The sequence below is a fragment of the Sinocyclocheilus anshuiensis genome, unplaced genomic scaffold, assembly GCF_001515605.1.
Source record: "Sinocyclocheilus anshuiensis isolate Anshui unplaced genomic scaffold, SAMN03320099.WGS_v1.1 scaffold1058, whole genome shotgun sequence".
In the NCBI taxonomy this organism is placed as follows: Eukaryota; Metazoa; Chordata; class Actinopteri; order Cypriniformes; family Cyprinidae; genus Sinocyclocheilus; species Sinocyclocheilus anshuiensis.
This window is the reverse complement of record NW_015539880.1, coordinates 85108-100921: the sequence shown is the minus strand read 5'-3', so window position 1 is coordinate 100921 and position 15814 is coordinate 85108. Positions and strand designations below refer to the sequence as shown.

Here is a 15814-nt window from a genome sequence, read left to right as displayed (position 1 = left end):
GTGTATAGGCAACTTTAATTGTTCTCTAATTTCTAGATTTTAATTGACTTAGAAATCAGATAACTGCTGGACAATAACCAATAATAATGATTTGTTTATATACTACAAACAATTTTTATAATCACATAATAAGGCAGAATAGTTTCTATACTGTAATAAATGCTATGTCAATTAGCACTGCATTGTTCATAAACTTTATTTATTACCTGCAGATTACTTGACAAACACAAATAAACCATATATTGTCCCAATCGTATGTTTAATGTCTTCATGTTTCCAAACGTTTCTGTTTTTCTGTAAAAACAACTGTTTTGTCCATATTAGGAATTTCCTGGTACGACTTTCTACACGAGAGCGCCATCCGGTTTCGAGTATGAATGAAACATACACTGCACAGAGTGTTTAGCGCATCCCCCGCGTAATCTACGCTCCTTGTGTTCAGTATAGACTTTTTCAACAAATATATTGTACTAATTTTGACATTTAGGCACTTTAGAAATTGTGTTCTAATACTACCAGTCAAAAGGTTTTGATCAGTAAGATTTTTAATGTTTTTAAAGAATTCTCTTCTGCTCACCACGCCTGCATTTATTTGATCCAAAATACAGCAAAAAATAGCAATATTGTGAAATATTTTTATTATTTAAAATGACTGATTTCTATTTGAATATATTTTAAAATGTAATTTATTCCTGTGATTTCAAAGCTGAATTTTCAGCATCATTACTCCAGTTTTCAGTGTCACATGATTCTTCAGAAATCATTCTAATATACTGATTTGCTGCTCAAGAAACATTTATTATTATTATTATTATTATTACGTTGGAAACAGATTCTATTTTTTTTTCAGGTTTCTTTGTTGAATAGAACGTTCAGAAGAACAGCATTCATCTGAAATTGAAATCTTTATTATAAATGTCTTTATCATCACTTTTGATCAATTTAAAGCATCCTTGCTAAATAAAAGTAATAATTTCTATATAATAATCCCCCCCAAATAAAAAATACTGACTCCAAGCTTTTGGTATAGTGCATGTATAATGTTACAAAAGCTTTTTATTTCAGATAAATGCTGATCTTTGGATGTTTCTATTCATCAAAAAAATTCTGATGTACTCAACTGTTTTAAATATTGATAATAATAATAATAACAACAACAAATATGTTTCTTGAACAGCAAATGAGCATATTAGAATGATTTCTGAAGGATCATGTGACACTGAAAACTGCAGTAATGATGCTGAAAATTCAGCTTTTTGATCACAGAAATAAATCACATTTTAAAATATATTCCAATCGAAAGCAGTTATTTTAAATAGTATAAATATTTCACAATATTACTGCTCTTGCTGTACTTTGGATCAAATAAATGCAGGATCGGTGGGGGAGAGGGGCAGGGATATTGGGGCAAATGAAGAAAAGGGAAAGGGAACTGAAGGTGCAGTGCAAGAAAGAACCTTTTATTATTTTCCACGACCCCAGACTATAAGGATTTAGAACTTTTTATGTGATGGCCATACAAATAATAGGGTTGTCAGTTTCAGAAATGGTTGTGGATGTATAGGCTATGTACAGAAAAAAGGGCCAAAATCGTGCCTTTTGGGGTAGGCTACAACAGCTTGTCACTGGAGCCGTACTCTTAAAAGGACGTATTTGTTAATTTTTTCATTTTGGTCCCTCTTTTTCTGTGTGGCCTGAATGAGTGTGAGATTTCCCGGCCTGAAATTGCGTCCCAGTCCGGCCCTGGTAAAATCCCAGGTCCCCCGAGCGTCCACTGCTATTTATCACTCTTCATTGTCTGGCATGAATATATTCCATTCATTCATAAAGAGACAGCAGCGATTCTACAACGGGTTACATTTGAGAGCTATTGAGTTAGAAAATTGAGCAAATTAAGTAAACTCTAAGGTGATTAGTCGCGCGCGCGTGCACAGACATATGAAATCAAATAAAAATCAAATCAAATTGAAGAATTCTGTTGTTTCAGGTTTCTAGATTATTGGTTTATGTTTATCATTGTCATATACATTTTGCATTCTGCTCTTTTTATGTAGATTTAAAGTATTTTAGTTCATACAATAATACATTTATTTCAATCCTCTGTTGAAAAAAAAAGAAAGAAAGCATCACATAATTTGTAATGGTTTTACTGATTATAATGAAAATTTTATTGGTTTTAATGGAAACTGTAATGGTGCCTGTTGGTCTCTACTGCTAATTGGTCGCCTTCTATTGGTGGCTTTTGTTAAAGCCACTAAATCCTACAGTAATATGTCCCACAACACACTACAGGAAAACATTATTTAATGGTTTTAATGGTTAAAAGTTGATGGTTTGTAATGTTTGTAATGGTATTTGTAGTAGAAATCATTCAAATTTCTGTGATGGTTTCTATTGTTTTTGTCAGCAGGGTCACCATGGGTTTTGTGATGTTATTTGCCATAAATGCGATAGGATTGCTGTAATATTGTGAGATAGTAGCGGCTGTTTTTAGTTGTGATGGGCCTATTTGGCAGAAAATCCAGGGCCGTTTTTTACTCCCAGTCCATCCCTGGTCACATCTAGTAATGGGAAGTCTGTTTTTTTTTCCACAAACCAGTTCTTTCTATTAGTTCGCTTCAATGAACCGGTTAAAAAAAAAAATGGTTCACCGGTTCTTTTACGTCATCACTTAATGACGTCAATTCTATCATCCAGGCAATTGAAAATACATTCAAACACATTCAAATAAAGTAATTTGTAATCATAACTTAAATTAAATATTAATAACCATCGTTCTCATCATCTTGGATAAGCTTCTTAGATTTACGTTGTGTAAAAGCACCCAATACTGGCACAGATGTGTAAACATGGATGTCAGATATGAAAATAAAAAGTCTTCATCAACTTCTTACAGAAACTGTAACAGAACCGTAACCGTACAGAAATCCAGCTCATAAAGCTTAAAATATAATGTGTATACACAAAAGTAAATAGTAAAATTAATTTAGCCTACATGTTTTGACTGAACAGTTGTTGCATGTTCATCATGTTAAAATGTTGTTTAATATAACTATTTATATTTGCACTTTTACAGTAAGTTTTATATGTTTGTGCACACACACAAACTGATGGTGCCAAAAACTTTGTTTCACATTTGAGGGAGGGCTGTTAAGATCTATCAGCATAATAGAATGGATAGCCTAGTTATTAGATGAGGAGCCTGAGATCAAAATGATGAAGTTATTAAGGCAGGACACTTCATGTACTGTTCAATTTTGAGATTTTGGTCTATTTTTCTACCATGTCTTTTGCTCTAATGGAAAGGACATTTACAAAATACATATTAAGGTGTTTGTTTTAAGCCTACCCTCATCTGTGCTTCAGTAGATTTATTCTAAATTAATCAAAACAAGCTATCTGCATATTTAAACATACCATTTCAAGGGAAAAGACTCTCGATGTAAATCATTAACTGAGGGAGTTCTGTGGTGATATGCTTTAGCTATTTTGTTTATCCTATTCATCTGCAATGTCTTGTTTCAAATGTATGCAAATTAGCGCATTTTACTTATTTAACTCCTGATTTGCATATCAATGTGGCGATTCTGATGACGTTATTAATTTTTACTGTATTCAGCTGTCGTTTCTCCATTATGTTAGCCTGTATGCCCATGATATATTGCCTTAGCTAAACTTTGGCTAACTTATTACATGGTAGCTCATAAGTCATGGATGTTAGCAAGACAAATGAACTATATTTGCCTTTTGTCTTTTGGATAATTAGCTGTAAATTCAAGGCACAGGTAGCTTAGTCTTTTATCCACACCCAGACAAACACAACTGGAAAGGGAGGGAGGGCTTCACTTCTGCGGCTTTCTTCGTGTGCTACACTGCTGTGCTGCAGAGACGCGGAGGGGAGAAAGGCATCGGAATTCGACAGAGTCTCAACATTTCCCGACCCAACCTGATATTCCGATTTTTTTATTTGTTTGACAGGGAAAGCTATGCGCAAACAGAAATGCACACACAGGCACACATGTACATATATTAATGTATACAAATAAAAAAAAAATAAAAAAACTTTCTCTCAAGGAAGAAAAAGGACAGGTGCTCAAGCCCCCTTTGATATCTATGTGTGCAACGTGCCTGCAAACAAATCATATAAAAGTGATGCATTGCTGGTAAAATCAGATAAAGCCCAGCCAAGAACAATCATTAACATTTACATTACAGATCAGATTCTTTAGTTTTCACTTTGATATCAGTGTAAGTGATCCCTTTGTATTGGCCCTTGGTTTCATACTGTAACACACTGCCATTCTTGCAAGTCATCTTCACTGTGCCAGTGTAAGGCAGGTCAGACGTGGCTCTGCCGATGGTGATGTCAACATCCACCTTCTTTCTTGGTGGCACATCTACAGTGGTAGTCAGAGTTTCGGTTTTCTCATTGGTGTACTCATGCTTGTAAGTGCTTTCTGCTCCAACACTGAAACTGTATCCTGTAGAAGCTTCTATAACCTCTGGAATCCCTGCCTTCACTTCCACACTGAATGTTGCTGTAAAGCTGACACTCATCGACCATGAAGATGTTTCGATCACTTCCTTTGAGGTTTCGACCGTTTGCTGTTGTTTGGCAGAGGTGTCGTTTGTGTAAGTGACGGATTTGATCTCTTCCACGGTCACCTTTGGTATCAGTTGGTTTATTGTGGGATAGTTGACATTGGTGAGAATGGTTGATTGAACTTCATTGATAAACATGAATCCCATGCAGTCAATATCTGCACCAGCTCTTCCTACAACTCCCAAAAAATAACCAGAGCCGATATCAATGGGATATTCTTGTTTTAAACCCCAGCTTGTCATTTTTGCAAAAAATTCTGCACCCCCACTGGTCTTGAATTTGATGGCTCCAAGACGTGTTCCTGCTCCATTCCCCCAGAGGGACAGTGAGGTGAAACACTCATCAGGCTTGAACGTGTACTCTTGATACGGTCCGGCTGGATTGCCAAAGGTTTCTCTTCTGCCATCTGAAAGCCAAACCCTGACAGCCTTCACCTGAGATCCTCCCACCCAGACCCCGATCTTCTCTAAACTGGCACCATTCTTCTTACCAGTCAATGAAAATGGCGAACCTCCTCCACCACCAATTTTAAACAGAGTTGTTGGGTAGGACATCTTTAAAAAAATCTGAAAATTATGTCACAGATTTAAAATCAGAATTAACATCAGAGATCTAAATCAAATACATTAATGTCTCTTGAGTGTGAATTCTAAATTGGTCAATAAATAATTCATTCATATTACATGATTTACAGAAATTTGGGCTTGCTTTTTACATTTGTGTGCAAAAGTTTCACCATTTATACTTGTCCTATTAACCTGCAAAGTTTCAAACTGTTTACTACATAAATTACATCTTAAGTGCTTGTCACTGAAATATACTTACATGGATGACAGTCTGATGAATACCTTCTTAAGATCAGCTCATCTGGTAAAAGCCAGAAAAGTGAAGAATGTTTGACTGGGCTGCTGCTTAGCTCAAAGTGGGTAGCTGAGACCTGATGTGCATTTAAAAATAACAGAAAATTAATTTTGGTCATACAACACCCATTTCATTTGTATCTATTGATTTTCATAAGAGGCAAATATGTGGTTTTTGTGGTTTCCGTCACTAAATAGACTGTGAAGGATTTTTTTTTAATTAATCATTAAACATAACTAACATTTATTTGAAAAACAAAAATTGCTCAATATAATAGTTAAATATAAACGAATCCAGTAATGGATTACAGTTTATTATATTTGCTCAATATAGGTTAAATATAAACTCTAATCCAGGTTGATGATCTATCCTGCCTTTACCCAAACAGTGCAAGTAAAATTCAAATGAAATCATTATCACAGAAGTGACATTGCATATTGTTTTGATTTCTGTACATTTAGGAGAGTTGCGGCTTTCCAAAAAAACGTCAAATGCCACTTTCCTGCTGGGTAGGGGGAGATGGGGATGGTTGTAACATTTTTGCCTATATCTTGGAGTTCTTTTAAGCAGTGCATTCAAACTAGTTACAAGTGTCTGCTATTAAATGACATAGCTGTTATCTTTCCAGCACAAACAAAAAATGCATGGTTTTATTTCAGACACAAGGAGTGAAATGTTACGATTCACTCCATAGTTGGGGTTAATTGTAACATACCCTGGGGTGAGATGTAACATTATGAAATAAGAATAAAAAAAAATTAAAAAAAAGATTTTGAAAGCTTTTTATTCAACACTGACTTTTCAACAAAACTGAGGTGTGACACAAAACTGAATTAAATGAGCAAATGTGCACCATTTTCAACAACTAAACACCATTTGTGTTACATCAGCGTCATAATGATAAAACTGAATACCATGCATGCACATGCAAAGCAGACATTGCCATCACAAAAAAAAAGTTAAAAAAAAGTAACTTTCTTACCTCAAAATTAGTTTTATCCCCTCTATATTTTGTTGTCTGACACAGAACTCTGCTTCCTCACTTGTGGAATAAGGACTAAACTGAGCATGTGTGAAGTGAAACAGGCGATTTGTTGCTTGTTCCTGATTGGAGGAATTGAAGGCATTGCAACTGACCACGTTGCAACCATTTCCGGTCTTGCCAATATTCAAAAACATCATCAAAAAAGCAAGGCGTTAGCGTTCTCTTGAAAATTACAGTCACATGTTTGGAGCACAGTAGAAACTAAAACCAGGACAAGGAATGAGGAACCTGCTTTTCAGATGTGCTGACAAACCTGTTTTTTCTGCAAACTCAGAACCAGGAAACAGCTTTTGAATACAGCTTTTGAATAATCAGAACAGATTTTAAAACACTAGATATCACGCACTTGCTGACTTACAAATTACAATTGAAAAACTGTACATCATACACTAAACAATTGAGGATTATACACTACTAGTTTTTCCAAGTCATTCCAATCACAAACTCGAACAGAAACACATGCCTCATGACTGATGTCACAAAACTGCACGGGGACACGGAGGCTGAGGATCCAAGTGTACAGGTGCGTCTCAATAAATTAGAATGTCATGGAAAAGTTCATTGAACCAAAGACTTAAACTACTTCAGTCTGTGTGCATTGAATTCATTTAATACACGAGTTTCACAATTTGAGTTGAATTACTGAAATAAATGAACTTTTCCACGACATTCTAATTTATTGAGATGCACCTGTAGTAGTTTATTAGAGGGATAATCCACAATCGTAGTCAGAACAGGCATGAGGTCAAACACAATAAGCAGTCCAATCAATGACAGAGTTCAGGGCTAAGGCTAACGTAATTCAAGTAATGTAAGATAATCCAGTTTTAAAGTACAATTAAAGTAATCCAGATAAACAGGCAGAATACCAAGAACCATGATAAAAGGCTTAGAACTGCAGCTGTGACACATGCAAGACCTCACAAAGAGTGACTGAAAACACCAGGCTTATATAGGCAGAGGGAATGAGCAACAGGTGAAATCAATCAGGCATGATGAGTCCAGGCAATGAGTTATGGGAAATGCAGTCCAGGATAGAGTGGCAAAGGTATGGGATGGAGTGCCCTCTGGTGGCTATCAAGGGCACTCCAACTGGTGATCATGACAACTGTATAGCAACATGAACTATACTTATATCATTCTCATTTTGTCCAAAGATATATTAATCATTTTATTCAGATTGTAGAATACAATTTGAAAGTGTTGAATGATGCTTACATTACAAACCTTTAAAGTCATTATGTTTTAATTCATGTAATTCATGTCATGTGGAAATGTAACTAAAGCTTTTAGCTGAACGTCTACCAAAGATTAAGAGGCTAAAGTTCAGCTAATATTGTATTATTGGTTATGTTAAGCTGTCTTCCTGACAAAACAAGCATACATTTAACAAACATATAAATTAACAAGCCGAGACAATTACCCATGACAATACATTAAGAACCCCACATGTAAAAATGAAGCAATAGAGAACAGCATGAAGAAAATTGTTAAGAAACATAAGAACATAAAGAACTTAAAATTGTTACAATTATTAAGGTTTGAGCAGACATGAGTTCTAATCTAATTTGTAGAATAAATAATAATAAAATTAAATCAATTCAATTTAACCTTTATTTCGTATTAGAGAAATTTAAGATACACTTAATTTATTTGCATTATAGTGGTTTAGATTATTATAGTCAAATAACTAAGATTTGGAGGAATTTGAGAATCAGATATAAAGCTTGAGTTCACTCTTTAAACAAAGATTCCAAAAGGTAGCTTTCACCGTAAAACCATAAAAGAACCCTTTTTGTATAAGATTATTTGAAAAAGAAAGTGCTAAGTATTTCACCTGTTAAAAAAAACGGAGCAAATAGACATTTGAAATGGAACAGAGGAGGAAATATCAAACAAATCATACAAAAGTAGAAAAATGGATACATTACTGGTAAAATTAGTTAAAGACAGTCAAGAATAATTGTTCTTAAAATTACACACTAGATTCTTTAGATTTAACTTTGATATCAGTGTAAGTGATGCCTCTGTATTGGCCCTTGGTTTCATACTGTAACACATTCCCATTCTTGCAAGTGATCTTCACTGTGCCAGTGTAAGGCAGGTCAAATCAGATGATTTATTGTGGGATAGTTGCCATTAGTGAGAACTGTTGATTGAACCGCATTGAGAAACATGAATCCCATGCAGTCAATATCTTCAGCAGCTCTTCCTACAACTCCCAAACAATAACCAGAGCCGACATCAATGGGATATTATTTTTTTAAACCCCAGCTTGTCATCTTTGCAAAAAATTCTGCACCCTTGTTGGTCTTGAATTTGATGGCTCCAAGACGTGTTCCTGCTCCGTTCTCCCAGAGGGACAGTGAGGTGAAACACTCACCAGTTTTGAATGTGTACTCTTGAAATATACTTACATGGATGACAGTCTGATGAACACCATCTTAAGATCAGCTCATCTGGTAAAAGCCAGAAAAGTGAAGAATATTTGACTGGGCTGCTGTTTAGATCAAAGTGGGTAGGTGAGGCCTGGTGTGCAGTACAAATAACAAAAAAATTAATAATCATTTTGGTCATACAACACCCATTTCATTTGCATCTCTTGCTTTTCATAGTAGGCAACTATGTGGTTTTTGTGGTTCCCATCACCAAATAGGCCATATAGTAGAATATTTCTGTTAACTGGCCATGAGCTTTTTCTGAGTTTCTGTGTTCATGCTGCTCAAGCAATCAGTCAATCTAAATGCATTTTTAAGCAAAGTTTAATCGTCCTGATAGATTTTAATCAGACTGGTTAGATATGGCAGATCACCCTGGACCAGAAACAAACCAGTTGCCATGACCAAAGACAACTGAGTAGTATTTAAACTGCAGAAAACATATTTTATCCCATGTTTATTGATGATCTAACTTGCAAAATTCTAAAACATTTTACATAACCAATAAATGATCCAAAAGTCTACTAAAGGAGGTAGAGCTTTTTAACATTTGACTCCTGAACTGGCTCGTGCACACTCTCTTTGTGTAAATCTTGACAAAACAGGATTGTCTGCAAGTCTGTAAAGCATGTTTTAGATCTTTTCTTGGTTCTCACTCCTTGTCCTGGAGTGGCACTTTCCTGCTGGATAGGGGGAGACTGACGGGGTAGTTGTATCGTTTTGACATTTCTGCCTATGTCTTCAAGTTCGTCTAAGCCACTGCATTCAGACTATTTACAAGTGTCTTCTATTAAATGACATAGCTATTATCTTTGCAGCACAAACAAAAATGCATGGTTTAGTTTCAAACAGGAGGAGTGAAATGTGTGTGTGCGTGCGTGTGTGCGTGCGTGTGTGTGTGCGTGTGCATGTGTGTAAGCATGTTTGTTATTACTGTCAATCTTAGTAAATGGCCATAATAAAATTTAACTTGAACGTTGAGAGACACCCCCTGGTTTGTCTTTCTCTTCAAAGAACTAGGCATATTGCAATTCAAAGAAAAATTATAAATACATCAAAAAAATTGCTTGGGGTAGGTTATAACCTGTTTCATTGATGTTACAGCTAACCCAGAGTCTTGTAGCAATGAACCAGCTCACCTTACAGCTAACAGCCAAAACATTAGCACTAACTACTTGCCTGAAAAATATCTGAACAGACACAGAACAATTTAACTTTGACAAGTTTAACTACACAGCAGGCATTGCCATCACAAAAATAAATGAAGTGGAAAAAAAGTTACTTTCTTACCTTAAAACCTGCCACAGAGATTTACTTCCCACATGTGGAATAAGGACTAAACTGAGCATGTGTGAAGGAAATTAAGCGATTTGTAACTTGTTCCTGATTGGAGAAATTGGAAGTGTTACAACTGACCCGTGTTACAACCATCCCCGGTCTGCCCTATATTTTCATAAACATCACCTAAAAAAGAAAAGCAAGGTGTCTGCGTTCTCTTGAAAAATACAGTCGCGTGTTTGAAGTACTAAACCCAGCAGGAAAGTGGCTCTCCAGGACAAGGAATGAGGAACCTGATTTACAGACTTGCAGACAAACCTGTCAGAACCAGGAACCAGCTTTTGAATACAGGGAAGGATAAACTTATACACTGTAAAATCCAATAGTTTACCTTACTTAGATTTAATTAGTTATCTTTACTTAGTTGTTATGCTTACTAGGTTTTATTAAGTTACAGCTACTTACTCCAAGAGGTCCTCGCTGCAGCCTGTAGCACGCTGACGTAGCTGGATCAGATCCAATACGTATTGGATGTTTGACGAGCATGCGCAGTATTGGATTTTAATGCGCATGCGCAAAGTGGGGCTGTCATTGAAGCTAGTATTTAATGTAAATTCAACTGTAATTACGAGAGTTTGGTATGTAAGCTATGTTTATTTTTTATTAGTTTGATTCGTTTTAGAAATAAAACTCTACTAATTACAATTTTGTTTGTTCTTTATGAAAAAAAACGGGGTTTAACAATTGTCTTTATTTTTTCCTCTGATAGTCTAGTCAAGATAGTTAGATAGTTCTGTCAAAAATTCGTTAATGAATCAAATATTATTTTTCGTTCTCACTCTATGTGCTATACGCAGGGGCGGACTTACCCATTAGGCAAAGGTAGGCGACCTTCAAGCTACCCGTAAAATGTATAGTGAAAAGTACTTTAAAAGCATCTGAAATGCAATAAAGTAATTTTAAAGCTGTTTTTAAAGCATTTGCTGCATGGATAAACAAATAGGCTAATAAATAATTCACATATCATACAAAATTGCGTTGCAGCAAATCCTTCAAATTTTAAGGTATTCAAAACAGAGCAACATAAAAATCAGAAAATATAAGCAGCTATACAATTATAGGACAAAGTTTTACGCCATTATAATGTGTTTTATTTTTTAATTGTACGGAATTTTTATACGGAATTATAAAATAAAATGCAAATTATAATCAGAATTATAATTATAAATTATAATCAATAAGAAAAAAAAAAGACTAATAGGCCATATGCCTAACAATAAATATTCAAATGAACGTGTCCATCAAAGCATTTTTAGCCAGGTGCTCTTCTGAAAACGGCCAGCTGGTGGCGCTTGAGAACTCTTTGGTGGCACAGCGTTTTTCCAGCTGAAGATTTGGTTGCTATGATCTGGAATATTCACGGCAGTAACGTATTACTAGTATCTCATTTTGAAGAATATAACTGAATATAAAAATGCAGTAACCGGTAATATTAACTTCTCCATTGTTGCGCAGTCGTTGTACAAGTAGGATGGTTGGTCGGTGTACCATTTGTCCCATTGATTGGACGGCTTGTGACAGTGACGAGCGCTGCATTTTACCCAAAGTTGAACAGTAATCAACCATAGTCTCAGCTCCAAAAGAAAAAAAAAAGCAAATGAACTTATAAAATAGTATGATGGCAGTGCATCAACAGGCAGTGTCATCAGTTTGCCAAAACGAACACACGTTTTACACACCATTAACACATGAGCAGGTGTACATCTCTTTAGTACCAACTAACATTTTGAAAATACGAACATTTTCATGAGTTCGAAAGTTTATGTCAGAACAGCTTTATGAACGATTTACACAAAAAATCGTTCTGCTCGTGTTTCATGAATGAGGCCCATATAGTGGCGGACTCGAACTTGGGTCGATCGCGTCAAAGGGTAATTTTGGGAGTCTTACGCTCTACTGCCCACACCACCGAAGCCATTGAGTTTAATGCGTCTTTTTTAATATCGAGTGTCAACCAGACATTGGTGGGCGGAGCTACTGTAAATAGCGTTTGCCAACAAGCGTGCTATTTGCACTTAATGTAAAGACACTCCGAATTTTTTTTCTTCCCCTCGCTTGGGCCCCACGTGTGCATGGGCCCCTGGGCCTGTGCCCATAATGCCAATTGGATAATCCGGCCCTGGTCGGGGTGTAGCGAAGAGCTACCTGAATTATTAGGGCTAGTAAGGTATCGTAGTGAACCAGGTGTGTCATAAAGGATGATAATCAACAGTAGTGAGGGAAGACAGCCTTTACATACACTTCAGTTAGTGGTTGGATGTCAGGGTACTGAAAGATGAGCTTGGTTACAGTGAGAGAGGTTTGGGTATTGTGATCAGTCAACGGGCCACTTTATAGTGCTCAGATGAGATGAATATTCTTAGCTCTGTTCAGTCTCTATAATGACAGCAGCCGAGCGCATAGAGATGGAGAGGCTGAATCATGAGTGAGTTATATTCTTCCATCAAATGAGTGCTCAGATGAGATGAATATTCTTAGCTCTGTTCAGTCTCTGTAATGACAGCAGCCGAGCGCATAGAGATGGAGAGGCTGAATCATGAGTGAGTTATATTCTTCCAGAGGGAATCAAATGTACAGGCTATCTGCCGTGCAATCTTTACTGCAGTTGGTTTGACTCACGACAGACTGGATGATTATCAACGGACAGGAGCTTGATTGTATGATTGTAGAGATATGCAGGGCATATGAGTACAGGTTTTGTGGATGTGTGTGGTTTATCTGCAAACACAAAGAACAGAAATCTAACATCAGCAATTAACGTAATGAACTAACATCATTGACATACATTATAGGCTGCTCCCCTCCAGCTGGAATACCATAGTAGAAACACTGAATATAACATCACATTAATTGATATCTACATGGTCGATAATAAAGGTATTAACATTGTAACTTTAACTGCAATCGTAGATACATCAGATGCAGCACGTGTGCGTTACCATTATCATGTAGCATATCTCGCTTCATAACGGCGTCACAACTAACAAAACAACTATAAACTGAAAACAGTGTAAAGCGATCGTAACCCACTCCTATAGGACGCACACGGCACCAAATACAGTCAAGCGGAGGCTGATAAATGATAATGAACGTCTCTGGTGCTCGTTATGCAGAGAGCCCGATCGCTGACTGTCACAGACACAGACTATCAGCTTCCTCACGTACCGCTACATGATATCAATGCGACAGCGCACCATCAGTATCTTTATCGCCTTTTGCACACGGGGACAAGGCATAATTTCTTTTTTTGTGTGTTATATGCAAGTGAAATCCCTGGAGATAGACCAATTATAAATGGCTAAAGACATAAACCATCCATTCTCTCTCTCTCTCTTTCTCTCTCTCTCTCTCTCTCTCGGGAGACTTTTTTGAGTGTTGTATCAGACGATAGTATGAAAAGCAACTAATAAAACATTTATTTGACCTGACTGAGGCGTTATTAGCGAGGTAAAATCTTAATATCAATTTAATGGTTGTTGTTTTTTTTTTATTATTATTATTGAAAATGTCTGTAATAGCTATATTAGAATAATATAAAATCTAAATAAACAAAATGGATCGGCATTAATCTAATATCCCCAATTAAATTTAAATAAACATGACGGATACAATCAAAAAGACATTTAGGCTAACTCTGATAGTGATGTATATCTTAATAATTAGCTATTTACAGTGCAACATCTGCATATCAATCATGTTACAGTGCTTGTTGTGTCCTTATAATAATGCATACAGCACTGATGTGCATCCTGGCGATAACATATGAAATGCAGGCTATTCAATAAATAAATAAATAAAGCTTTGAAGTTGCCGGTATAGACGAAAACATCGCGGATGAATTTAGACATTAAAGTTTTTACATTGTAATGTAATGCAGGTCAAAAACCCTTGCTACATGTACTGCGTTAGACTTCACAGACCAAGTCGTTAGACTGAGTCGCTGTGGATAAAAGCGTCTGCAAAATTATAAAATGTAAATAAAAATATGAATTTATTCGAGACCTACTACAGCACATGCGCGTAAAATATCCACTACGCAGTGGATATAGTCCAGCTATACGTCATCGTGCTGCAGGCTACAGCGAGGACAGACTCACTTTCATTCTTGTCACTAAACTTGATAATGCTACTTTTATAGTATGTAATATATATGGCCACAACTTAAGATCTGCCAACAAGTCTCTTATTTTTTTATTACAGAGGAATATTGAAGCTTTGAAAAATAAATATCAACAAGCCTTTATTATTATTGCTGGAGATTTTAATGATGTATTAGATAATTAATCTGACAGATTTCCTCCTAAAATAGGCCTCGCAAATAATATTATCTGTACTTTGTATGATTATTTTCATATTGCAGATGCATGACGCTATTATCACCCTGATGTAAAGGAATATACTTGGAGTAAGAATTTGTTGTCCTCTAAATCTACAATAGACTTCTCTTTTTTTTTTCTCAACAGTTACTGCAGTATGGGTTTGATGTCTGTCACCAGTATGCTCCATTCTCTGACCACTAATTAAGCTGATTTTGCAGACAAAACACAGGGAGAGTACTGTGCTTAGTTACTGGAAATTGAATAATAATCTGCTAAAAGATCAAATGTTTAATGATCAAATAAAGGGATTAGTTAAAGGAATTTTTTCAAATAATGAATTTGAGTCTCATGGTGCTAAATGGGAATATTTTAAATATGAAGCAAGATTACTAGCAATAAATAGATCTAAAGCCTTAAAAGTGCTTAATGCTGCCACGATTATAGTGACCAAAATGATCACGGTTATCAGTATTATCACGGTATTGTTCAAATGTGCTGGAAATGTTCAAAAAGTACTGAAACACAAATCATTTCACCAAGTTTTACATTTAAAATCAACAAATGAAATGAGTTTTTGTTTGCATAACTAAAACAATAACATTGCCAATGATTTCCGGATTTTAAATGACAACATGACTGACAAAAGTTTATCTAATAACATGTTCAAATAATGTAAATGTTCAAATAAAGCTTTGAAAAAGTTTCATAAATGGTAAACCTCACATTTCAGCTTTTAAATAAAGAAAAGTCAAAATGATAATTGATTAATAATTATATGCATTTATCTGCTCCATAAATAATACTAGATACCTTATTGGTTAAATGTGTAGAATCCACATAAGCTTGTTTTTCATCAACCGGTCAAAATTTACAGCAGGGCATGCAAATTCGGTCCGTTTTTTGATCTACACACCTTTCACTTTTTAAGACTAAAACAAAAGATGGCTTCATTGCTATTCTTAATTCAAAAGCATAACAACAATAAAACAGTAAGATACAATGACAAACTAGCTTATAAAACTTTTATTAACAAAAACGAATAAGACGAGGCAATGGCATACACCACATGCTGTATTATATACCGACTAATACATTTCAGTACGTTTAGCAAACACTGAGGAATCAAATAAATTAAAAAAAGAGCCTCCATAGCATAACATGAGGCAAACAGCAAAGATAACAAGCTTTTCAAAATGAAAACAAAAAGAAA

At 35.6% G+C, this 15814-nt stretch overlaps 1 protein-coding gene across 2 annotated transcripts in view; it reads right to left on the bottom strand.

Moving 5' to 3' along the window:
• Positions 1 to 4080: 4080 nt before the first annotated feature.
• Positions 4081 to 15814, bottom strand: part of LOC107685411 (natterin-like protein) — a 13677-nt gene continuing 1943 nt past the window's right edge. The window contains exons 1-3 of one of the 2 annotated variants that reach the window (XM_016481986.1): positions 6447 to 6530; positions 5429 to 5540; positions 4083 to 5169 (exon numbers count right to left, since the gene is read on the bottom strand). In XM_016481986.1, coding sequence (XP_016337472.1) covers positions 4210 to 5157 — 948 coding nt within the window. In that variant the 5' untranslated portion in view covers positions 5158 to 5169; positions 5429 to 5540; positions 6447 to 6530 and the 3' untranslated portion in view covers positions 4083 to 4209. Of the gene's footprint in view, positions 5170 to 5428; positions 5541 to 6446; positions 6531 to 8926; positions 9039 to 15814 lie in introns of those variants that run through there. The other variant, XM_016481987.1, reaches the window with a different exon arrangement.